The following is a 24,656-nucleotide window of genomic DNA, read 5'->3' on the forward strand; positions in this document are numbered from 1 at the left end:
CCAAGAGAAACTAACCACACAGACTGGGCAATACAGGCCTACCTTGGGTGTATAAAAAAGCACACTAGGATTTGAGTCTAAATCTCTGGGTTTGAGCATACCAGAGCCATTTCTTATGGGCTTCTCAAGATTTATTAACTTTTTATTTTAAACGCGAATGAAAGTCTGTACCCACCTTAACTGTTGAATCCTTTTGCTTTTCAGGCCAGAGAAGGGGAAGTAGCCATTATTGATAAAGTCCTAGACAATCCAGACTTGACATCTAAAGAATTCCAACAATGGAAGCAGATGTACCTCGATCTTTTCTTGGATATCTGTCAAAACACCACCTCAAATGACCCATTAAGTCTTTCTTCTGAAGTAGATGCAATCACTTCCTCTCTCACACATACTCACTCATACATTGAAACACATGTGTAAGTGTATTCTGTCCTCTGGCCATCTGGTACCTTCTGGTACTTTGATCAAGTATATGAGGTAGTTTTATATCAGTGTGTGGAACACTTGACAAGCTATACTTTAATGTTACCAAACTATATGAAACAAACCATATATGGTCATAATACCACTGTCTTTAATGAGCATTTGTATATTTTATATGCAGTTAGTGCTCAGCTTATGTTTACCATGTGCAAAATCAACTGTCTTCAATGACTTAAAATTAACTTTTGCAAACAACTCTGAAGACAGGTGGTCTTCAAGTAGTAAAACCACAAAAAGGCAGTTTTCTATCTAAGGTCATCTTTTCTCCCTTTAAGTTAATTTTATATAAACAAGACTTCAAAAGTAAATCACATTTTTTCAGGTGCAGACATCCTTGTGGGTGGGAAAGAATTTAAACCTTTTTTATATTTATTAAAATGTTCTAAGAATTTTCTTAAACATTGCACAAAGTTTAATGCTGTAGTTTTATTTTTGTGAAATGTAGATGTGCATACAAGAGTTAAGCAAAATAGAGGAGCATCAACATAAGAAAAGTTCAGGTATCTAATATTCGTCTTAACAGTCTGTTAACTTGTGAAAGCTGGTTAATGGAAATATTATTCCAAATCTATGGGGACACTTAATGGTGTATCAGGGCAAAGCTTTGTAAGATGTTTTTGTAACTAAGACCAAAATTGAAGATAGAGCTGCTTTATTTTCTTGGTTTAAATCTTCCTTTATTTTTGTAGTGATGAAATGCTGATTGTGTACAGAGGAATTTGAGAGTGGATTTTGTAAAACACAGCTAATTCACCCAGAAAGGCAGCTAACAGATATATATATATATATAGAATTTCAGCCCAACTCATGTTTTTAAACTCCAGCTACTAAAAAACAAGGGATAAACAGAAATGAATCAACTTTCCAGTTAGTTTCCAATTTTCCCCCAGTCCATTAATTGCACTTATGTAATTATATTTAAGGCAGGAAAATAAAATACATTTAGATACAGGCCAATGTGTGTTCTAATACAGAAAACAATGTTGAAAAATAAAAATGTGCCTCTCTCCTGAGGAGCAAGAGGATAATGGTCATTCAGAAATATATTACACTGAATTATATGAGAGAAAGAATTTATAGAGGTTTTTCCTAGCTTCATGAATTGTTCTATAGAGTGGATGAAGTCTGTGAAAAAGTCCTCTTCATATATTTTCCATTTATAAGTATCTCGTTTTTGAAAGTGATCACAGCATGATAATGACTGTGCTGCTTTTTAGTGTCTGGCTGCATAACGTACAAGTCACAATTTGCTGTTTTTTTTTAGGAGGAGGAAGGGACCCTCCTTTACTATTCTATATTCTAAAATCTACTTCTAATCAGCTTTATACTGTTGCCTGTACAGCTCAGTGAATGTACTTTCATCTCTAAGAGTTCAGATATATGCCAGTGAATATTTTTGCTGTAGAGGAGAAAGTAAAAGCTCCACAGCAGGGATCTTTTTCTTTGCTTTTGAAACCAACATTGAATCACTATCGTTTTGCAGACTTTGCACACTGTACAGGAGAGTGGCCTTTCTACAGCACATTTTCAGTAATCCTATATTTAGTCAAAATGGATGAGAAATCATGTATTAATGTTTGTATGGAATTTTGGGTCTAGTGTAATATTTTTATCATTTAAAAAAACCTATTTGTAAAAACATTTATTTACTGCATGGATATTGACGTACATTAAATTTGTGGAATTTTGTATATGTAAAAACAACAACAACAAAAAAAACAAAACCTCTTGTCCTAAAATGAAGTGTGCTTGTTACAGGTGTTTAGACTTGATGTTTACTAGACCAAATGTGTACATTCATTTAAAAATATCTGTATCTGATGGATGTGTCATGAATACAGCGGCAAGGTTATGCCCTGTAAACAACGAGCAGTTGATGGAAAGACTAGCTGTGTTACTACTAAAGCAGCTTTTACTTTTGTAAAGTCAGCTCTGTTGTTTTAAATGGTAAAAATTAAACTAATGAATTTTAAAAGACTCGTGATTAGCTTAGCATGAAAGAGACCTTTTAACACTATATTTATCTGTACATTTTATTGCATTAGTTTCAAATCTAGGAGAGAGGCAGTACTGTAAACTGAAGTGAAATAAATTTAGCTCTTAATGAATCCTTATAAAGCACCTACTTTATTCATACAGAGTCCTCACCACATTTCTTTGAGACCTAATCACAGAGCCACCGCCCCCTACTCCCTTCTCTAGTGGGGAGCTCTAACTTTGCCACTCCATCCGCAGTACAAGCCAGAAGCAGCAGCTGTTCAGTGTGTGCCAGTATCTTTTCTGAGACCCTGCAAAATCAAACTCCTTTCCCGTTTAGCTGACACAAACTTGAAAATTTCACCTACTCTTCTTTCCTTTCTGCTGATTCTTGGGAGGTTGGGGAGGGGAAGGGACCGCCAAAAGTGTGTGTGTGTGTGTGTGTGTGTGTGTGTGTGTGTGTGTGTGTGTGTTACAACTATAACCTACTGGCATGTCTGCATAATGAACTCTTAAAGAAGATGAAAGAAATAGGATTGGGTTTTGCTAGATGTTCCACATAACCCGAAGAACCTGATTATTATGGCTAAGGACTGCTGAAATAAAACTGAAAACCAATGATCTGCCTAAAGTCAGGGCAAAAGCAGGCTAGGGGTAAGGATGAGGGACAGAAAAACTTAACGCAGGCCACTTTCTCAAAAACAAAACAAAACTTAGAGATTTTTTCCCCTCTCAGTTCCACATTTATATTAAGCCATCAGGGCAGAACCATACATAGTTCTGAATCCTGAAATCATAGTTCTCCTTATAATGATTCCACACTATTTACTGAAGGCACTTTCCTTCTCTATTTATTCAGATAATGCCATCTTTTCCTACTATTACAACCCTTATGGCTAACAATTTTCAGGGTTTTGCATATAACTTCTTGCAGCACATTTTTGGCCTTGTTTGTTTGGCACAAAAGAAATCACTGGTTAGCACCTAGGGAAACACTTTAACTATCAGAGGGGAGAACAGGGTCATATAGTATTTTTAAAAGTCCACCTCTAGACCAGCATGAGCCGTCCCAGAAGTCCTCAGCTCAGGGGGAATGTTCTTGCACCAAGGCCTCGTGCGCATCCTTAAACTTCAGAAGCCGCTCTGCCCCCCCAGTCCCGTTCTTAGGGCAAGCCCACGCGTCACTGCGTAAGCCTGCCCAGGCGCGACTTTCTCTCCTCCGTCGCCGAAGACCGCACTACCCCATTAAGCCCAGCACTAAATCCGGCGCCCCTGCGCGCCCGCCCTCCCTCTCCTCGTCCCCGCCCTCAGCCAGCTGCAGCACCGCGCACTGGAGGCCGCTCCAGGCCCAAGGGAGCGCGCAGCCAATGTCCTCCCAGCGGTCCAGGTCGAGGTCATAGCCCACCACGTTGCGGGTAGGCACCTGCCTCGACTCCCGCCACTTGAGGCCGCCGAGCAGCAGCGCCGTCTCCTCCACCACGGCCAGCCCGTAGCAGAAGCGATCGTAGGGCAGCGGTCGCAGCCGGGTCCACTGGTCCGTGCCGGGGTCATAGCGTTCGATCTCCGAGAAGGGCTCATAGCGCCCCAGAAAGGCGAACACCGCGCCGCGCAGCACGGCCATGTGGTGCCCGAAGCGGGCGGTGCTCATGGGCGCCCTCTTGCTCCACGCTCGCTCCCCGGGGCCCAGGGCGTACACGTCCCGGAGGCTGCTCGCGCCGCCCTCGCCGCTTCCCGCCTTGCCCCCAGAGATGTACACGACGCCACGGTCCCCGACGGCCCCCGCGTGGCCGTGCAGCGCCCGCGGCAGCGCCGCGGCCGCCGTCCAGCGGTCCCGGCGCAGGTCATACATCTCCACGGACGCCAGCGCCTGGCCGTCCGCGCCCAGACCCCCGACGGCCAGCAGCCCCTCGCCCACCGCGCCGCACCAGAAATGGGCCCGCGCTTCCCGCATAGCGGGCAGCGCGGTCCAAGCGTGGAAGCGCGGGTCGTAGCGGTGCACCTCCGCCGTGACCGGCCGCGGGCCATCTGCCGGCGGCGAGGAGGCGGCCTCCGGAGGGCTCTCCCCGCCCAGGACGAACAGGAAGTTGCCTGCGGTGCACACGCTGTGCCCCAGGAGCGGTGCAGGCAGCCGCGTGAGACTGCGCCAGCGGTGGTTGTACACGTCGAAGGCCAGCACGTCCTGGGTGAGCTCCCAGTCCTCCTCCTCTTCCACCTGCTCCTCCTCCTCCTCCTCCTCCTCCTCCTCCTGGGGCTCCGGCGCGGCGCCCCTGCCCCTCGCTACCCTCTGGGGGACCACGACCTCCTCGGCCACCGCCTCCCGAGCCCTGCGCCCCCCTACCAGCAAGATGCGGGTCTGGGGACTGCGGACGCTGGTCTGCTCGCCCTGCAACAGCGGCTGGCGGGAGGGCGCCCGGTGGTAGTTGAGGGCCTGGATGATGAGGCCCTTGACCCGCGCGGGCAGGTCGAGGCCAGAGCCCGAGTACACGCGCCGCAGCACGTCGGCAGGGACGAGGCCGAAGCGAACGCGCTCGAGCAGCGAGGCGCAGTGGGCCAGGCGTTCGGCCTCAGGCTCCTGCCGCAGCCAGGCCAGTGCCAGGCCCAGCAGCCAGGACTCGGGCACCCGCGCCAGGTCGGGGGCACCCAGCAGAGCCTTCAGCGACGTGGGGTTCAGCTCCAGCAGCCCCGCGGGGCCGGCGCCCCGCAGCAGCAGCTCCCTCAGGTGGCGCGCGATACAGCGCTCCGCGGCGCCCAACGTGTGCAGCAGGCCGAAGCGCGCCGCCACGTTGGCGGCGAAGCAGCAGTTGTCGGGAGCCAGCTGGCGCTCCAGGTAGCGGCCGCACAGCCCCAGTGCCTCGGTCACCTGCAGGTAGCTGGCGGCCTCCAGCGTGTCTTCCACCGTGTCCATGGAGAGCGGCAGCCAGGCGGTGTAGATGAAGTCCAGCAGGCGCTGCAGGCCGGCCGCCGACGGCACGTGCAGGTGAATCACGCTTGCCCTGGACTCCCGGGTGTGGCTCTTGAACAGGGCCCTGAAGTAGTCGCTGGCACACGCCAGGAGCGACCTGTGGGCCGGGAACTCGCTGCCCTCCGCCTCCAGCGTCACGTCACACAGGAAGCCCTCGGCGCGCAGGGCCTGGTAGCCGGTGAGCAGTGCGCCGCCATGAGCTTTACAGTAAGAGAGGAAATAACTCATGCTGCCCAGGGCGGGAAGCGGCCGGGCCGGCGCTGGGGCCCACCGGGGACGGCCAGAGGCATCGCGGGGCACCGGGCCCCAGGACCGAGTCCGCGAGCCCCGGAGCCCCTAGCGGGGGCCCATTTTGCCTGCTCGGCCGAAAGCCCCGGGCACCTTCAGCCGGGCCTGCAGATGCCCCTGTACTCTCAGAGCAAACCCGGTCGGGGAATGGTTTCCAGAAGCTGCTAGTTGCGCAGGGCGCGGAGTTGGGAGGCTTCCGGAGGGAGCGGGGTTTGCTTTGGGCGGCTGCCGAGGCTGCCAGCGCGTTCCCCAAAGCGCCCTCCCCGTCCCAGTCGGGGGAGCCCACACCTGCGCGCCGGGGGCCGCAGAGGCCTCGCACCATCACCTGGAAGGGCCGAGCTGGGGGTGCACTGATTCTGAGGGGCGCCGGATCTCCGACGGCGCTGATGCGCGGATGTGGCCCGGCTCGGGGCGGCTCGGGGCGGCCCGGGAGCGCGGGGCGAGGGCTCTGGCCTCCCGGGGGTGGCCGAGGAGGACGGGCGCTGCGGGCACCCGCGAGGGCCGGGGACAACTGGGTATGGGGCGGGGAGCGGGGTGAGCTTGTTCCGCCCGGAGGATCAAATCAAAGCCTGGGGGATTAAGGAGGGGGGGCGCAGGTCAGCGCGGCGACTCGGAGGCAGGATCGGGCTCCGTACATAACATGCCGGTAGCTCACCGCGACAGGAATAGCGCGCGGCTTCGGCCTCCCCGGCCGGCCCCGCCCCGCGCCCCGGCTGCTGGCCGCGAACCCAGGGCCGCGGCGCTGGAGGGAGCGGCCCGGGCCCGGGCCCCGACTGCGGTGACCCGACGAGCCGCCGCTCACCAGGGGCTCTCGGGAACTCGGCCAGGGCTGCGGGAGGCGCTCACTGGAGGGGCGCGAGTCTCCGGCGCCCCCGGACCTGGTGGTGTCAGGGGGGAGGCGGCCGGCTGGGCGGGGGGCGGGGTCGACCCCAGGTGCGTTGGCGCCTGGGAAAGGAGCCCCGGGCTCAAACTTGCCGCTTCGAGAGGGGCCCTAACTCATCCGGCGGGGGGGGGACTACGCGGCGACTTTGCGCGCTGACAGCCAGGAGGCCGCTGCGGGCGGGAACCGCGCCCGGGGGACCGGGCTCCCTGCCAGCGGCGCTCGGTATCGTGCCCCTCACCTGGACTCACCCTTTCGAGATGCTGGGCCTACTCTGCGCCCTTCCCGAGGCGGCCCGCGTCTCCCGGGCTGGCCGCTCTCACGTTCTGCGCCGGGGAATTTGCTCCCACCCCCGCTCCCTGACCCCAGCCGAGCTCTCCCTTCCTGTTCTTGGATCCTGCCCAGCCCATCCCTTGGCAAAGTGGACAAGGAAATTATAGGTGACTTGGGTTTTCTGCCTTTGAATGACCACTTCCTTTAAGAAAATAATTCGTTCCAGTTTCTCCCCCTGACTTTGCAGACTGTGATCTAATTACTGCCTGCTGCATCTTCAACGCCGTGACGAGATCCTGGGCAGTAAGGTCGCAGAGCTGGGGACAGGTTCGTCGGGCCCCTTTTCGTGAAGTTTTTTATAAGATGCACCGAACACAGAAATGATGACTAAAACTGCCCAATCTTGAGACATTAGGAAAGCATTTCTCCATCTCCTCCATCCTGCTCTTAAATAACTAAATGATTAATATAACTGTTCTTTCTTGCCAATTTGGAGCTTCTGTGTTTTGCTTTCATCTAGAATTGATTTTTCTATTTTCTAATGCAACCCCTCTGGCAATCTGCTTTAAGTGAACCATTTGAGGGCATCTGAAATAACTCTCATTTCTGACAGTTGGGATGGTGTTTCATAAGAAAAAAAAGTCCAAGGAAGTATAAAAATGTATCGTTTTCTGCCTCCTATGCCATCCCTACTTACAAGGTCTCCAATTAGAATTCTTGAAGTGCATAAAAATATTAGTAAAATGATCCTGCTTTCTTGTCAAAGATGGAATTGCTTTATGACTTAAATTAGCCAAATTATAAAATGCAGGCAGAGGCTCAAGTTAAGGGCTTGCTTAAACTCCAGAGGCTAAAAATACTCCAATTTGAATTCCTAATGTTAAAACTACAGATGGATTCAGGCGGGGTGCTGGTTGGTTTTTTTTTTTTTTAAGTACTAAAATTCTTAGTTCGAAAATAAAATACCACTTTGGTTCAGTGTGCACAGATCTGAATGGTGAAATTAAATGGCCTTTACTCGACCTAAAAGAAATTTGCTAGAAGGGGCATTGCAGATCATTTAGCCAAACTCTCTCCTTTTTCTCTGCAATTTCTTGTTTTTCTTTTCAAACAAATGTGGCAAATGAGCCCCAGAGAGAGTACAATTTGTCTGGGTGACTTGCATATTGAGTTACAGAGTCTGGACGACAATCCAGGGCTCTTTCCCCACTATATTATGTGACCCTGTATGATAAAAATAAAATAGTGCAACACACCATCAGATTGCTTAAACCAAATTTCAGAGTGATAAAGTTTGAATACAGTTTTTTAAACAGATTTTTTTAACCCTCAAATTGATCACATCTCTTCAGATCTGTCCATCATCATGCATTCAGGTTGAATCCAAAGTGTCACACTTACTCGAGAATAAAGATGCTGTGGAAGGCTTTACATCTTGTCATCAAAATTCGATTGTACACAACAAGCAGGTGTTCATTGCTGGCACAACATGCCACCTTTACGTATTTTGCTGTTGAGGATACGATGAACTGTGTTAACAGAAGAAATTTTCATATTGGATGTGTTTCCAAGGTTTTGTCTAGAAATGTAATTATCGGTCCATCCAAGAACATTCTTGTCCTTTGAGTAACGTTTGTGGAAAGGATCAAGATTTTAATTTTTGTGCAACTGTAAGTATGCTAAATAACATTTCAGTGTGTGCTTTCTTAGTTGCTGTGATAGATGTATGTCTTAAGTTGGATGCCCTAGAAGGAAGCAGTCTCTGCAACCCAACCTGAAACCCATGGTGATGAGCACATGTGGTAGGATACAATCCTCACGTTAAAAATCATCTGCTATGAGTGGCCTTCCCCCTTTAGACTATAAGCTCCCAAGGGCAAGGACTGTTTCTTGATTTTTTTTAACCTCTAGCCCCTATCATAGTCCTTGGTGTAAGTATCATTTGAGTTGAACGGATCTGGGGAATGGTACCTAGTGGTACCATCAGTGGGAGGTGTAAAGGGTTATTAAGAGGAACTTGACTGGGAAAATTAGTTCCTTATCTCCTGTTCTCTTTCTTCCCTTCACATGGCTGGGGTTGAAGACACATCCTGGTCAGCTGTGAGCTAACAACCCTAGGAATCAAATAAATGGGTAACTGTCTGTGGTGCCTCACTGGACTCAACGCTCCTGAGAAGCTCAGACCACCTCATAGGGCCCCGACTGCAGGCCACTGCTGCCGTGCAGCCTGGGTCCTTCACCCAGATCAGCTGCACACAGCTCTCGAATCTAGTCAGACGTGCTACTGCCATTCCTCGCTGGATAAGGAGCCCCAGAGCCCCCTGCAGCTGCTCTGTGCCTCAGTTCATACGGCTGGGCTTCTCCTGACGGCCCAGCTACACACCCCAGCATGCCTGGTGGTGAAATTTGCCCTGAACCCCTAACCCCTCATCAAGACTGTGACCTGCTGTCAACATTCCCTTCCATACATCTGCCCCTCCTGTGAGAGAACCTAGAGCTGAAACCCTCCAAGCACCCACCTGACTTTAAGGTGGCACCACTAGGAAGCCATGATGCTCCCCTTGGCCTCAATCAGTCCTGTCTAGCTCAACCTAAATTTCTTTTTTTTTTCAACCTAAATTTCATAGTTGTCACCTCTAAAAGAATTGTGTATGTTTTAAACAATAAAAAACTGCAAATATCCACGTATAAGAGACACACCATTTTTTTCTTTTTTTTTCTTTTTTTTTTTTTGCAAATGCAATGTGCTTTCCTTGGTGACAGCTTTATGGAGATACAGTACACATGCCATACAACTTACTAATTTAAAGTGTACAGTTCACTGGTTCTTAGCATATTTACAGTTATGCAACCAACACTGGAATCTAATTTGGGGACATCTTCATCCCCTCATACAGAAACCCTGTGCCCTTTAACTAGACTTCTCTATACCACTAGGCCCCCAGCCTTAGGCAAGCATTAATCTACTTTCTATCTCTGCAGTTTCTGTGCATTTCATATAAATGCACTCATACAATACTTGGTCTTTTGTGACTCATTTTTTTGACTTAGCATGTTTTCAAGGTGCAGTCATTGTAATGCTAATGCACTTTTGAGGAAGAAAATGATTATGAATAGTAATAACATTGGGAACCTTTTCTCAAAACCACAAAACTCTAAAATATGCCTATTTGATATTTAAGATACAGTTTTTGGAAAGTTATCTGCTTATCTATCATTGGCTGCTTTCAATCCCAGTATGCTTCCTTCCAATGCATGGCTTCTGGCAGTCTCCATAGAGAGCCTACAATTAGGAATGGACACATGTATGTTAGCTAATTGTGAAAACATAGTTATAAACAATAACACACACCCAGTAGAGAAAAACTCCTCTGTTACCTTCACCCTGTTCCAAGACCACTGTTTGTGTACATGAAATGTATTTTATCTTTGTGGCATGCAGTTCAAGTGAAAGAATTTCAAGGGGCATTGTGTGTGTGTGTGTTTGTGTGTTTGTGTGTTTGTGTGTTTTAATCACGTGATTTTGGTGTTCTGCCCCAGCTGACAGTCTAAGAAGCACCATAGCAGTGAGGAAGGACTCAGCTTTGGGGTCAGACAGACCTGAGTTTCACTTCCAGATCTGCCCCATATGACTTTAAGCAAGTAACTTAGATTTTTTTTTTTATTATTTATGATAGTCACACAGCGAGAGAGGCAGAGACACAGGCAGAGGGAGAAGCAGGCTCCATGCACCGGGAGCCCGACGTGGGATTTGATCCCGGGTCTCCAGGATCGCGCTCTGGGCCAAAGGCAGGCACCAAACCGCTGCGCCACCCAGGGATCCCTTAGATTTTTTTTTTTTTTTTTGGTTTTTTAGAAATTTTTTTTTTTAGTAACTTAGATTCTTTAAGTGTAGTTTTATTGTTTTTAAAAGGAAGATAATGACTATACACTCATAACACTGTTAAAATTAGATTATATATACATATATGTATATATGTATATATAATATATATGTATATATATGCGTGTGTATATATATGTATATATATACAACTGCTCGTGGCATAAGTACACGCAGCAGATGTGAGTTTTTCCTGCTTTTCCCTCCCTTGACTAAAGCTTTCTGAAAATTTATAACCCCAGAGCCTAAGTACACAACAAGTGTAATAGAGTAGTGGTTTTCAGTGGTCCTCCTGCACTATCGCCTAGGAACCTGTTAAGAAGTGTAAATTCTTGGCCGCACCTCAAACCTATTGCATCAAAAGCTCCAACGGTGGGGCCCAGCGATCTGCTTCTCTAAGCCCTTCCAGTGACATGAAGCACTCAAAAGTATGAGAACCACTGTAATAGAGCATTGTTAATTTCTGCTACATCCTGAAATCACCATTCTCAGTCGCAACTTGTTCTGGGTGTGATGACAACATTTTCCAAAGAGAGGAAGCCCACTAGCTCCAAAAGGTCAGAGGTCAGAGACCCGGATGGGAAAAATTAGTGGCCTCTGCCTCATGTCATATGACCGGTCATATTAACAAAAATAGATTGTGGACTTGTTTGCCCTCTCATACGCCTACAAGATGTTGATATTAAGAGCATATCACTGGAGCATAAAATATGATAACCTGCTAAGCACCATATTTTCTCAAATGCCTGATTGAATACTCAAATCAGAAGCCCTGATTTCCTATCTGGAGCCACATTTTAAGAGGCTCTCAGATGAATCACGAGATGTCCAAAGAGGCCAGCCAGAAGGAGGAGAGGGTCTGGAAACATTCTTTCTTTCACAAAGGAAGCAAGTAAAGGAGGTGAAGATTTTAGGCTAAAACAGAAGAATCTTCTAGTGGTTAAAGAATCTCTGTTGTCAACTTTCTGAAAGGCAAGAGAGACAAAAATGGTCTTGTGGCTACAGAGGGCAGACCCTAGGAACAGGAAGTAGAAGTTACAAAGAGAAATTTGGCCACAGCATAAATGAGAACTTTCTAGCGATTTGGATCCTTGAAAGAAAATGTACAAATAGAAGTAGAATATACCAGGCCATACGAAGAGTTGCCTGAACCTTGAAGAATATCGGGGACTCGTCCAAGGTGACCCAGCAAACCTTGTCAGAGCCCCACCCACACACAGCCAACCCAGCCACTTTTCCTCCCAGCAGCCAGCGCCTGCGTCTCTTTGTGGGCAGGACCGCCTGGGCCCCTGGAGTCCGCCTTGCCAGTGCACCTGAACAAAAGCAAAAGTACCCAAAAATTTACATCTCCTGAGGGCCACCCTTGACAGCTCCATTTCCAGGTGTGACCCACACTGTTCCCAGAGATCCCCCTAAAGGATTGAGCCAAAGCTACCTTCTGTGGGACCCTGCTTGGTGACTTCCTTCCTTTCCCAGTCTCACCTCCCTACCTATTTTTTTCTGGGAATACTTCCTAATAAATGACTTTCACAAGAGTCCTCATCTCAGAAGGAACGTCTGCCTCTGGGAAACCCAGAACAAGCTATATAACTGGGAAATTTCTCAGAAGGGGATGACACATGTTATGTCCACAAAAGGGCCATCCATCATCCACTTGCAGACATGGACAAGACACAGCAGATGTGCTGTGTGGATAGATGTGTGTATCTGGTGGCACAGCAGGCCTGGAAGTCAAGACAGCCTGACGCCAGGGCTGGACATCTCCACTCCCACCCAGGGCTGTCAGGGCTCTTGCAGAGAGCTCAATGAACTCCAGGGACCTTCTAAACCCAGAATGCCACATTTTCATGCCACTGGCCCCTTAAACCTCCTCTGCAAGTGCCGTCTAAGTTCGAGCTTTACCCAAAGTCTTTGTTCTATAAGATCGATTGGGTTCCTCAGTGCCATGCCCCCCATCTCAGGCTGGCTGCTGCCCACTGGCCTCACCACCTCCAGCTTCCATCCGCAGCTCACGTGCTGCCTTGAACAGTCCAGCTGTTTCCTTCCAATTCTCCTCTCCTTCTTACATGGAATGGCCTCATGTCCCTTCACCCAACAACAGTTCACAGCTGATGTCCCACTTTCATTTGTGTTCGTGCATGTGGCTTGCCAGGCTTGGCTGCTACTGCGCTTTGCCACTAAAGGGGCAGTTGATGACTCTGATAACTTTCTCTTAAATAAGAGCGGTATGAACCATCCGTGGTTCTGACCCGGTGGTTGGAGACTGCCGGAATCACAATCTGCAGAGCTCATTAAAATGCAGGCTCCTGGGCCACACCCCAGACCAACTGGATCAGAATCCCCAGGCACAGAGCAAGGACATCCACCCTTGTAATAAACTTCCTGGGTGTTTCTAACTCACTCTGAGGCCGTGCTACTCACAGTGTGGTCAGCTGACCCACAGCACAACCTCACCTGGGAACCTGTTAGAGATGCACATTCTCAAGCCCAGTCCCAGACCGCCAGAATCAGAAACTCTGGGGACAGAACCCAGCCATCTGTGCTTTATCAAGACCTCCAAGGGATTCTAGTGCAGTCTAAGGTTTGAGAAACATTGCTCTCAAGTTCAAGAACTGCTCATGTAGAATTTTCAATTCGTTCATTTGAAAATATCCTGTTTCATATGTGGTAGGCAGTGATGGCACAACGGTGGTAGGTCCTGCCCTAGAAAAACCTCATCCTTAATGGATTCCATGTCATGTCAGTGCTTCTAGATTCCCAAGAAAATTCAGTCTTCTTGATCCCTTTCACTAGGTTTTTGCCACTCCTACCTCATTTGGCAATAAGCTGTCCACCAGCTCCCAAATGACTGTTGCTGAGGTCCACACTGGGGCTGGCAAAGGGGGGTCCCAGAAGAGGAAGGAATGCACCGTATCAGTAGATCACGCCTTGCACCAGGTCTGCAATCACCTCACAATGGATTGGGTTGGCTCTTAGCATCTGACCCCAAAGCACCAGCTGTCAACCACTTACAGATGTGTACAGACAACAAAACCCATGGCTTTTGATGGTTGGGCGTTCTTCAGAAAGATGAAACAGCATTCTGATGTCAACATCAGGGTCTCTTATGCATCTTTCAAAATGGCTGCATAGTACAGACCAAGTCACACAATGGAAAGTGGTTCAGATATGTCATCTGAGCATGACCAGAAATAAAATAATGGAACACCTTTGGGGTGGTAGTAAATTCCTCCAATCACCCAGGCCTCCTTAAGGAGTTGCAGAGCTTGGGACCTCAGATGCTTTTTTATTAACCAGCGCTCTTCCATGGAGATATTATACTCTTTCCTGAGCTTTCCCTGTATCTGACACATGGCCAACGTGTCAGCTGCGCCAATTACTTCTGCTATTTTCAGAACCTTTTTCTAATGATGCCGGTCAGTGACTAATACGGAAAATTTCTGCACAAGATCCTGCCAACAGTGGAGAGCTTACAGGATAGTTTGCTCTCAACTGCTTATAATCTTCTTAAAGGTATTCGTAATCTTAACAGCCTTAAAATCTCGTGGCATTTGTCCATTTGTCAAGAAAAATTCTGCAGAAATGTCTACTAAGAGTCACCTCTACAATCATGGGCAAGAAATAGTAATTAGACAAGTGATTGTCTTGAACAGCGTTGAATGCTGTCACTCAGGAAGTTCCAGTTTGAATTCCAAGCAGGAGACATTTCCCACTAGAGCAATCATCTGATTGCCTGCTCTGCACTGCCCTCTCACCCTGCAAAGAGCACGTTACCACCAGAGTTATGAGGACATGGGGGCAAGAGCGGTATTTCCAGAGCTTGCCTACTGTACAAGGTCCACACACCACCATTCTAGAGACAACGAGAATAACTCCAGCCTCAGCCTCCTTTAATGGTTCAGTACAGATGGCACCAGCCCTCTCCCTGAAGATGGTGGGAAAACCTAGTATTATTCCAGTAACTGTGAAGAAACGCAGAAGACTTAGATCTCTCCTAGTAACTCCTTGTTCCAATGTCTACATCTGCTGATGCCCCCATAGCACTCAGGTTTTGCCTCCTGGGGCTGTTCACTGTTTTCTATTGTGTTCTCATGTTCTCACCCATCTGTGGATGAGAAGCCGCTAAGCCTTCATTCTCCCCCCTTGATTTCTCATACAACCTGTGGGAAACTAAGAAACTTTTACAGAAGACTGGGGTAGGATGGGCACACAGAAGCAGCGCAACGTAGAGTAGCAGATAAAACCCATACCTATTCCAGTTTTTAAAAATTGCCCACCTGCCAATTCATGCTCTCCAGGGACCATGATGCCACATAGGACCCTGTCTCCTTCCTTCTCCTCTCCTGCCCCACAAACCCCCTGTCTCCCAGACTGGTTTAGAAATCCAAAATACAGGGATCCCTGGGTGGCGCAGCGGTTTGGCGCCTGCCTTTGGCCCAGGGCGTGATCCTGGAGACCCGGGATCGAATCCCACATCGGGCTCCCGGTGCATGGAGCCTGCTTCTCCCTCTGCCTATGTCTCTGCCTCTCTCTCTCTCTCTGTGACTATCATAAATAATAAATAAAAGAAAACAAATTTAAAAAAAAAAGAAATCCAAAATACATGTCATTTCACTGTTGAGAACATTTCAGCTTTCTCTTTTTGGCACTTTTGCCTGGCCAGACCTGACCATGGTGTGTGCATGCGTGTGTGTGTGTGTGTGTGTGTGTGTGTGTGTTAAAGTATACATAACATAAAATTTATCCTTTTAACCATTTTTAAGTGTACAGTTTAGTGGCATTAAGTACATTCACATTGTTGTGCATCATCACCACCATCTATCTCTAGAACTTTTTCATCATGTCAAACAAATTCTGTATACATTAGGCACTAACTCCTCAATTCCTTCCCCCCCCCCCCAGCCCTTGCTACCTCTACTTTCTGTCTCTAGGAGTTTGACTATTCCAGGTACTTCATACAAGCGGAGTCATATAGTATTTGGACTTTTGCGTTTGGCTTATTTCACTTAGCATAGTGTCTTCAGGGTTCATCAATGTTGTAACACATGTCAGAATTTCCTTCCTTTTTATGGATGAGTAATTTTCTGTTGTATGGTTACATTGCATTTTGTTTGTCCATTCATCTGTCGATAGACATTTGAGTAGTTTCCACCTTTTGGCTATTTGTGAATAATGCTGCTGTGAACCTGGGTATACAAATATCTCTTATAGTCTCTGTTTTCAGTTCTTTTGTGTATATACTCAGAAGAGGGATTGCTGGGTCATATGGTAATTTTGTTTAATTTTTGAAGAACTGCCATATTATTTTCCACAGCGATGCACAAGGGTTTCAGTTTCCTCACATCCTTGCCAACACTTGCTCTTTGTTTTTATTTTTGATAATAGCCATCCTGATGGGTGTGAGGTGGCATCCCATTGTAGTTTTGCTTTGCATTTTTCTAATAATTAGTGATGTTGAGCATCTTTTCATGGGCTTATTGGGCATCTGTATATTTTCTTTGAAGAACTGTCTATTCAAGTCTTTTGTCCAGTTTTAAATTGGGTTGTTTGGGTTTTTGCTGTTAAGTTGTAAGAACTATTTGTATTTTCTAGATATTAATCCTTCATGAGATAAGTGATTAGCAAATACTCCCTTCCATTCTGTGGGTTGCTTTTTCACTCTGTTAATAGTGTCTTTTGATGCATACAAGTTTTTAATTTTCGTTAAGTCAAATTTATTTTTTTCTTCTGTTGCTTGTGCTTTTGGTGTCATATCCAAGAAATCATTGCCAAATCTAAATTTATTAAGACTTTCCTCATGTTTTCTTCTAAGAGTTTTGTAGTTTTACCCCTTAATTTTAGGTCTTTGATCTGTTTTGAGTTGAGTCCAAGTTCATTCTTTTGCATGTGAATATCCAGCTTTCCCAGAACCATTTGTTGAAAATATTGTCCATTCTCCATTGAATGGTCTTGGCATCCTTGTCAAAAATCATTTGACCATATCTGCAAGGGTTTATTTCTGGGCTCTCTATTCTATTCCAGCCATTTATGTTTTGATTACTATAGCTTTGTAGTAAGTTTTAGAGTCATGTAGTGCAAGTCCTCCAACTTTGTTCTTTTTCAAGATTATTTTGCTATTTGGGGTCCCATGAAATTCTATATGAAAAATAGGATAGAGTTTTCTGTTTCTACAAGAAACATCATTGGGATTTTGGTAGAGCTTGCATTGAATCTGTAGATGGCTTCGAGTAGTATGGCCATTTTAACAATATTAAGTCTTCTAATCCATGAACATGGGGTGTCTTTCCATATATTGGTATCCTTTTTAAATTTATTTTAGCAGTGTTTTGTAGTTTTCAGTATACATGTCTTTCACCATCTTGGTTTAGTTCCTAAGTATTTTATTCTGTTTGAGGCCACTGTAAGTAAAATTGCTTTTTTAACTTCTTTTTTTGGAATGTTCGTTATTAATGCATAGAAAAGCCACTGATTGTTCCCTGTTGATTTTGTATCCTATAACTTTGCTGGATGCACTTATTGGTTCTAAGTGTGTGTATGTGTGTGTGTGTAAGTGTGTAATCTTCGGACTTTCTACACATAAGATCATGTCATCTTTGAACAGAGATAATTTTACTTCATTTTCTTTTTCTTGCTTAGTTGCTCTGGCTAGAACTTTCAATTTCAGTGGAGAATGCAGGTGTCCCTGTTTTGTTCCATGATTATATCTTGGGCCTCCCTTTTATATTCAGAGAAACCTTCAAAGCATTTTACAGAAATGCCTGGGTGGCTCAGTCAGTTAAGCAACTGCCTTCAGCTCGGGTCATGATCCCTGAGTTCCAGGATGGAGCCCCACATCAGGCTCCCTGCTCTGTGGGGGATCTGTTTCTCCCTCTCCCTCTGCCCTTGCCTCTGTTCATGCTCTCTCTCTTGCATTCTCTCTCAAGTAATTTTTTAAGTATTTTTATACACATGTCCCTGACTGACAGCCTGCACTGTGCAGAGGAGATGTAGAGTCCGGCAGAAAGTAAACACCAGGGCAGACTTGGAAATGGTCTAAACTTTGAATACACTCCTAGTGCCTGGAAGTGATTATGTAGGAAGAATTCCCAGAAAAAAATTACTAAGGTAGAGGTGAAGGGGGCCTGGGAATGAAAGGAGGCCAAAGGTACAGCAACCAGCAAATCCACAGAGGATAACTTGGGCTTAGTCCTGAGGAATCACTGGGACAAGAGAGGTTATTCCTCACAATTGTCCCCAATGGGAGCACAGGGACTGGAGTGTTGATACTCCTGGGTGTCAGTCATTGGTCAAGGGCCAAGTACCTCTGGGGACACTTCCAGCTCTTTCTTCGAACAGGCAAAGCAAAGGCCAGCAGCCGGAGACAGTCCTCCAGCAAGGAGATGCAGTTGCTGCTGTTGAGAATGAAAGCACCCCCACCAGAAGCACAAAAATGGTGAAGGAAGCCAACATATATGGGTGGAGCACTGACTACATCTCCTATGCCCACATCAGACTAACAGGCCAGCAACATCTGCTTATATATAGGGAGGCTCTGAGACCCCAGCTTTCCCACCCTAGGAGAATACTGGATGAGTGTATCCATGGTCCCAGTATTGCCAGCTATTAATGACATCATAAGAATAAGACACATCTTACCCACATAATTTTTGACATCAAATATTAGATAGACTGGTTGCCCACTAAGCACTGAACAAACTTGTCCTCAGGGGCTGCATGGCTAAGCATTGGTGACCCAAAGACACTGCTTGATGCCCAAAGATCAGTAAACAGACACATCACAGGGCCAAATGACAGGTGTTTTGAGGAAGATGGAACACACTTTCCATCCTCTCTCTACCCACTAGGGCAGTGGTCAGCCAGCACCCCCCAACCCCCACCCTCCTGAGGGACATTGTAGACCAACCTTACTGAAGGATGGCAAGCTCTTGGCACACTTCTATCCAAATGAAACTGCATGGACCTGCCCTTTTTGTTCTGTCTCACCCTAATCTGTCCCTATCTCCCTCATTGACATTTCCCCTGAGTCTAGCAACTGGTTGCAACTCCATGGGCAACTCACCGCATCCGCCCCCCATGCTTTTTTGCCTGCAAAAAAGACAGATCTAATACAGTGTTAAAAGGGTGAGCTCTGCAGCCATTGTGCCTGGGTTCAAATCCTGACTCTACCACTCTCAAGTCATTTAATAAGGGACAATTTTTGTGGTCTTCCAGTTTTAGCCTTCTCATCCTGGATACAGAGATTAAGGGGTAAGAAAGGTGTTAATTCATAACAGCACTTGGTACATTATAAATAATAAACGTAGATGTTCCCCCTAAATTCATTAAGGAAATACACATAGCCCTAGAAAAATGACTTTCATTCCAGAATTTTCATATATTGTTCATTCTGTCTCAGTGCAAGTATGCAAACATCTTAGAGAAAAGCATAGGGTGGCCCTTGAACTATGATATTTAATAGCAAGGATTGATTGGTACGATATTTTAAGTTACTAAGCAACCATTCATTAGTAATTTATGCTTCTGTAGGAAGGAAAAATCATTACATGGGAGGGATCAGTAGGTTCATGCCCTATAATGACATTTTTCCCAGGATCCCTCCAAGGCACTCACACTTACTTAGGGGCAGAGTGGGACCTGGAACCCAGTTTTTCAGAACCCCCTGGAATAAGATTCTGCAAGTGATGGGAAATGCTGCAACACATACACACAAAAGGCAAAAAACCAGCAGCAAGTGAGATTATCCTTGCAGTCATGTTCTCAGATCAAAATCAACAGCACAAAGGAATTTCAAAAAATACTTCTTTTTAGCCACAAACCTCCAGGGAATGAGCTCGTGTGGCATAGCAGTTTAATAGATAGTAAACACTGAAGAGTTTTACAAATTGACGTTGTAAACAGGACACATGATATAAGCCTGTGACCATTAATTGGAAGGTTTATCATCCCATGCCATGGTGACCTGGTAATGACACTCTGTGTCAGTGTTCACATTAAGGGTTATGCAGACCAGCCAGCATGTCTTACAGTGGCCTCATTGCATAATAAAATATAATGAGTACTGTTAGCAGTTTTCTAACATACACTGATTTTCCCCTTAAATAAACTATGCTGTTAATTTTCCCTATCTCTATTCAAAGATACAGAAATTCCAAATTTTTTACCAAAACAAAGAAAGCAAAAGTACCTAAGTCCTTTCATTCAGTAACAACCACTGCTATCACTGGGGGGTTATTACTGAATGGAGCATATTTATATTCGTATAGACTTAGGATAAATAATTTTGCATGAGTGGGATCACACCACATGCTATTTTGAGGCCAAATTTTTCACTTAATTATATGTTATGGGGATATTCCAAAGCAAATATATATATGGGTGTATATATATACCCTTTCTAATATTTGTGTAGTATTGTTTATATGAATATAGCAAAGTTTAACAAGTTCTCTTCTAATAGATATTTAGATTACTTCCTTGTTTTCATTCTTATAAACTAAGCTACAGGGAGCATCCTTATACAAATCTCTCTGCATTGCTGTGTGATTAGTTCCTTGGGATAAAGTCCATAAACATAATTCCTAGATTAGAAAGAATGCATTTTTTAAAGGGAGACATATATATAAGTACTTGCATATGCAAATACAAGTCTGGAAGGGTATGAGCCAGAGTACTATCTGTAATCATAACCAAGTGAACTAGATAATTTTGTCCTCATTTATATTTTTGATTTTCATAGGGCTATTGATATTTTTCTCCTATGTTTTTAATATTCATAGAACTATCAACTAAAACCTAGTTATGGTTAAGAAAAATACTTGGGATAATCACAGGAATATAGATGAAAGGATAAGAGATAAAGAAAGTGAAAAAGAAGTGAATATATGTGGAAGACAAGTAATGATGATCCAGTATAAGGATAACTGATGTTCTCGAAATAGAGAAGCCCACTAATGAAAGAAGGTGTGCTCATCAGGATTATACCAGAAAATCTTCCTGGGGACGCCTAGATGGCTCAGTCGGTTAAATGTCTAGCTCTTGATTTGGCTCAGGTCATGATCTCAGGGTTGTGGGATTGAGGCCCATATAAGGCTCTGTGCTCAGTGAGGGAGGAGTCTGCTGGAGATTCGTTCCTCCCCACCCTCCCCACCATTTATGTGCTCTCTCTCTCTCTCTCTCTCTCTCTCTCTCTCTCTCTCTCTCCCCCTCAAATAAATCTTGAGGGAAAAAAAAGAAGAAAACCTCCCTGAAATAAAGAAATAAATGAATTTTCTGATTGAAAGGTAACACTTCATTCTAGGGAAATATACAGAACATTGAACAATGAAACACATTTTCTTTTTGAGTTTCAACTATGAAGTAAAGACAAAAAATTCAAGTGTCCAAGAAGACTATGAGAATAGCCACAAGGGGAAATAATAATCGAGCTGCCTTAGACTTATTCATACCCATCACCCTTCAAATCTGTATGTAGGAACTTAGTCTAAGGAAGTAATTAGATGAGTTTCAAGACTTACATACAAGGATGTTTAATGGATTATTTATAACTTTTTTCTTCAAATATGTGAAATTCAAGGAAGATTTAAATGGTAGAATACTAGGTAACTTTTAAGGTTATTTTTTAAAGAATATTTAATAACATGGGGAAATGCCCATGATTGTCAAGTGAAAGAGTCACGTTACATAAGAGTAATGACAGTATTATTCTAACTAAGTCTGGGCTCATAGGGAGGAAATCAAAGACCAGAAGGATGTACATTAAAATGAAGACTAGTTATATCTAGTAGAGCATTACAGGGATATTTTTCTCATTTTACCTTTTTGCATATACCAAGTTTTCTACAATGACAAGTACTGCTTCTATATTGGGGAGAAAATGATAAATCTTATTTAAAATATAATCAATAACACTAAAGAATCTTGCCATGATGTTACTGGTAGCAAATCAGAAAGATTTCAAATGTAGAATTATGAGATTTGGGGCTTGTTTCTCTAACTAAACTTGGAAAACTTAGCTGATCCTATTTGCAAGCAATTAGCCTGGGGATGTATTGATGAAAGAAATAAAGCTTTGAAAACTTCAAGTCCTGAGCCTGCTCATGGTCATCATTAACCAGCTTTACTTGGATTATGCTTCAGATGAAATGTCACTCGGGCTATAAATTTAAGCAGACTACATTAGATGGGAATATAGAACATCTCTGTACACTTGGATGAGCTCCATTTGCTTCATGGTATGAATAAATGTATCTGTAAAATAAACCTCTGAAAAAAAATCTAGTTTCTGACTGTTGTCAGGACATACACCACCAGTGACACATGGTGTGCATCAAAAAATAGCATTTATTGAGGGAAAATGTATACAAGAGGAGTAGAAAGCAAGTGCAAACCTCCCGAAGTGGCATTATCCCACTGCTTACCATGACCATTGTTCCAATAGAGAGGGCCCTCCTCTCCCCAGATACTCTCTATACTGTAGTTCCAGGGTCAGGAACTATGTAACGTAGTGGAAGTTTCCTGGGTGGACTAGTAGCCTCACTAGAAAGGGGAAGCCTCCAGACCCAGTAGCTGGTAGCAGCCTGTCCTTTCCTTGAGCTAATTAGACTTGCTGAGCCAGATAGTCCCTCATCTCCCATAAGTTGGGAGGAAATCAGGCCCCATAGCCATCCAGATGAGTCTTGGCATCGCTCATGTTTGATGCATTTAGAGCTAAGACCAAGTTTCTCAAAACTGCTAGATATCTGGATTGCCACACAAATTTCCTCCACCAAATAGGAAATAAGAGCTATTTTTCTATTTGGAAACCTGTCACTTGCTGTGTGGAAACCCAAGATTTCCCACAAGACCTTGCCCAAATGACTGCCCATCCAAAGTCCTGCCTTCCATTCGCAGCTAAAAGTGAATTCTTACCCTGTGATCTCCAGTTGGAGGCTCTTCCAGCTTCCACACTCTAGTTGGATGACACCAGTGATGGCTTCTGAGGCTCCCTCCAGCTCCTTGGTGGCCTCTTCTGGTGATATTTTTTTTTCCTCTGGTGATATTTTAAATTTCAAAACAATTTTAGTCATTTAGTCAGCCCTTGATCTGTTATCATGAATCTGCTGTTTCTTTTATTTGAGTCTTGGGATTTTACAAAATAATTTTCCACTTCATGCATTTCATTTATTTTTTTAACTGCCTTATTCTTCCATAGTGAAGCAATATGTTAAACTGGAAATATGCAAAAAAGATTCTTTCTCAACATTGTTATGCCCTAAAATCTATTGAACACAAAAGCCCTCTCTCAGCTCTCAGTGACCTTCCAAAAATAGTGCAGTTGTTTTTTTCCTTTTCACAAGAATTCCTTTTATGATAAGCTTAACATTTCTGCAAAGAAAATGTTACAATACCAGAAACTTGTAAGTTGACATTTACTTAGTTTTTACAAGAGGAATACTTAAAATTTACACAAGGCTTACATCTGAACATCTTCAAGTTTTGTAGGTATAAATCTCAAAGGGTAACTCTAAAAACTTAAGGCCACTACATTTTCACAAGTAAATAGAAATGTGTCTGTATGACTAGTTCTAAATCAATATGCTCAAATCCTTGGAACTTCGCCGCGTTATGATCCCAGGTAGCCACCTGCTTGCCAGGGGGATAATACTGAGCCAGCCATGTGCCCAGAGTGATTCACCCATGAGAAGCAACATGTGTGAGCAGTTAATTATTCATTTCCCCATTCCATAAAATGTACCCATAGACTCCCTCAGGAATTTTGCATGAGTAATTTAAAGGAAGCTGCACCCTGGACCCATTCCCAGCCTTTCATTATGAGGATCGTTGTCCAAAGTAGCAACATTTTACAACTCCTCACTTAATAGTGGTCCTGTTCTTCACAGTTGTCCTTTGGGAGTAAAAGAGACCGAGAGCTCCAGTGTCTTCGGCAACATGCAAAACTGTTTTTGAAAATCTAAAAACAAAACATAACTAGAAAGTATGAAGGAGAAAATAAAAATTATTCCCATTTACACATCCAGAAGAAAATGTTAATACCTTGGCATGTTTGCTTCCAGAGTTTCCTCCTCCCTTACCATGCCCCCACCTTCCTAATCTCTTTCTGTCTTTCTTATATTTTCTTTTTTATAGAAAAACTAGCATTCTTTTGTCAACACAACACATGCATATTTCAAAGTTGACAGTAACCCACAAAACACCATCTTGAAGCAGTTATCACTGATATTAAGAAGGTTCCAGATAACTGCCTAGGCTCATGCAAAAAGATGGGTAACTAGATAGACACAGAGAGGCTTTTAAGAAAATGCTATTATTTAAAATAAGAATAAAAGAGTTAAATGCTACTTTAATTTCTTATTTTTCTTTTGTTAAAGAAAAACTAGCCTTCTTTTGTTAACACAATACATGCTTACTTTGAAGAATTCAAATAGTTTAGAAGCGCATACTCCATCACATAGTGGCATATGCACACAAAAAAATTAGGTAATCAATGTTTTAAATGGTTAAGTGTTTTAACATTTACATCCTTGGTGCATGCTTCCAGAGAGCTGTGAGAGTGTTCCAGTGACACTTGAGAAAATTGGTTGCAGCTTTTGGATGGTCTGGGAATACATTGTTTTTGCTATTTAAAATAATAGAATATAAGCTCCCTTTATCTGAACATTTGCTGTCCCACATGTTTTCAGGAATGGATTAGATGCAGATAGCAAGGGAGGTCTGCATTCACAAAATGAATGTTGAGAGATTGAGAGGCATCTGCCAAGAATTCCTTCCCAGCGTTGAGGAGCCTGTTGAAAAACTGCCTCTTCCTTGCCTTGTTTTAGCTGCCTCCTGACACAACATGTACATAAGCCAAAAGGGGGGGAAATCGTGGGGTGATGGTATGAAATACTTGGGAAAATAAATACATGAACATT

General features: G+C 44.6%; 2 protein-coding genes and 1 long non-coding RNA gene across 6 annotated transcripts in view; 1 reads left to right on the forward strand and 2 right to left on the reverse strand.

Annotated features, from left to right (window-relative positions):
- Positions 1 to 322, reverse strand: part of LOC112654108 (uncharacterized) — a 127,701-nt gene extending 127,379 nt beyond the window's left edge. The window contains exon 1 of the long non-coding RNA XR_007409360.1: positions 176 to 322. This is a non-coding gene — a long non-coding RNA (uncharacterized LOC112654108). The remainder of the gene's footprint in view (positions 1 to 175) is intronic.
- Positions 1 to 2,591, forward strand: part of CNKSR2 (connector enhancer of kinase suppressor of Ras 2) — a 277,577-nt gene extending 274,986 nt beyond the window's left edge. For all 4 annotated transcript variants that reach the window (XM_025438375.3, XM_025438372.3, XM_025438392.3 and 1 more), the window contains one exon: positions 205 to 2,591. In XM_025438375.3, the coding sequence (XP_025294160.1) occupies positions 205 to 420 (216 nt within the window). In that variant the 3' untranslated portion in view covers positions 421 to 2,591. The remainder of the gene's footprint in view (positions 1 to 204) is intronic.
- Positions 2,592 to 2,887: 296 nt separating this feature from the next.
- Positions 2,888 to 5,667, reverse strand: KLHL34 (kelch like family member 34). The gene has a single exon (XM_025438412.3). The coding sequence runs from the start codon at positions 5,648 to 5,650 to the stop codon at positions 3,698 to 3,700; it is 1,953 nt and encodes a 650-aa protein (XP_025294197.1). The 5' UTR covers positions 5,651 to 5,667; the 3' UTR covers positions 2,888 to 3,697.
- Positions 5,668 to 24,656: the final 18,989 nt, after the last annotated feature.

Source organism: Canis lupus, chromosome X (genome assembly GCF_003254725.2).
Source record: "Canis lupus dingo isolate Sandy chromosome X, ASM325472v2, whole genome shotgun sequence".
Lineage (NCBI taxonomy): Eukaryota > Metazoa > Chordata > Mammalia > Carnivora > Canidae > Canis > Canis lupus.

Coding starts and splice junctions, on each gene's coding strand:
- KLHL34 (XM_025438412.3), bottom strand. CDS start 5,650: ATGAGTTATTTCCTCTCTTACTGTAAAGCTCATGGCGGCGCACTGCTC.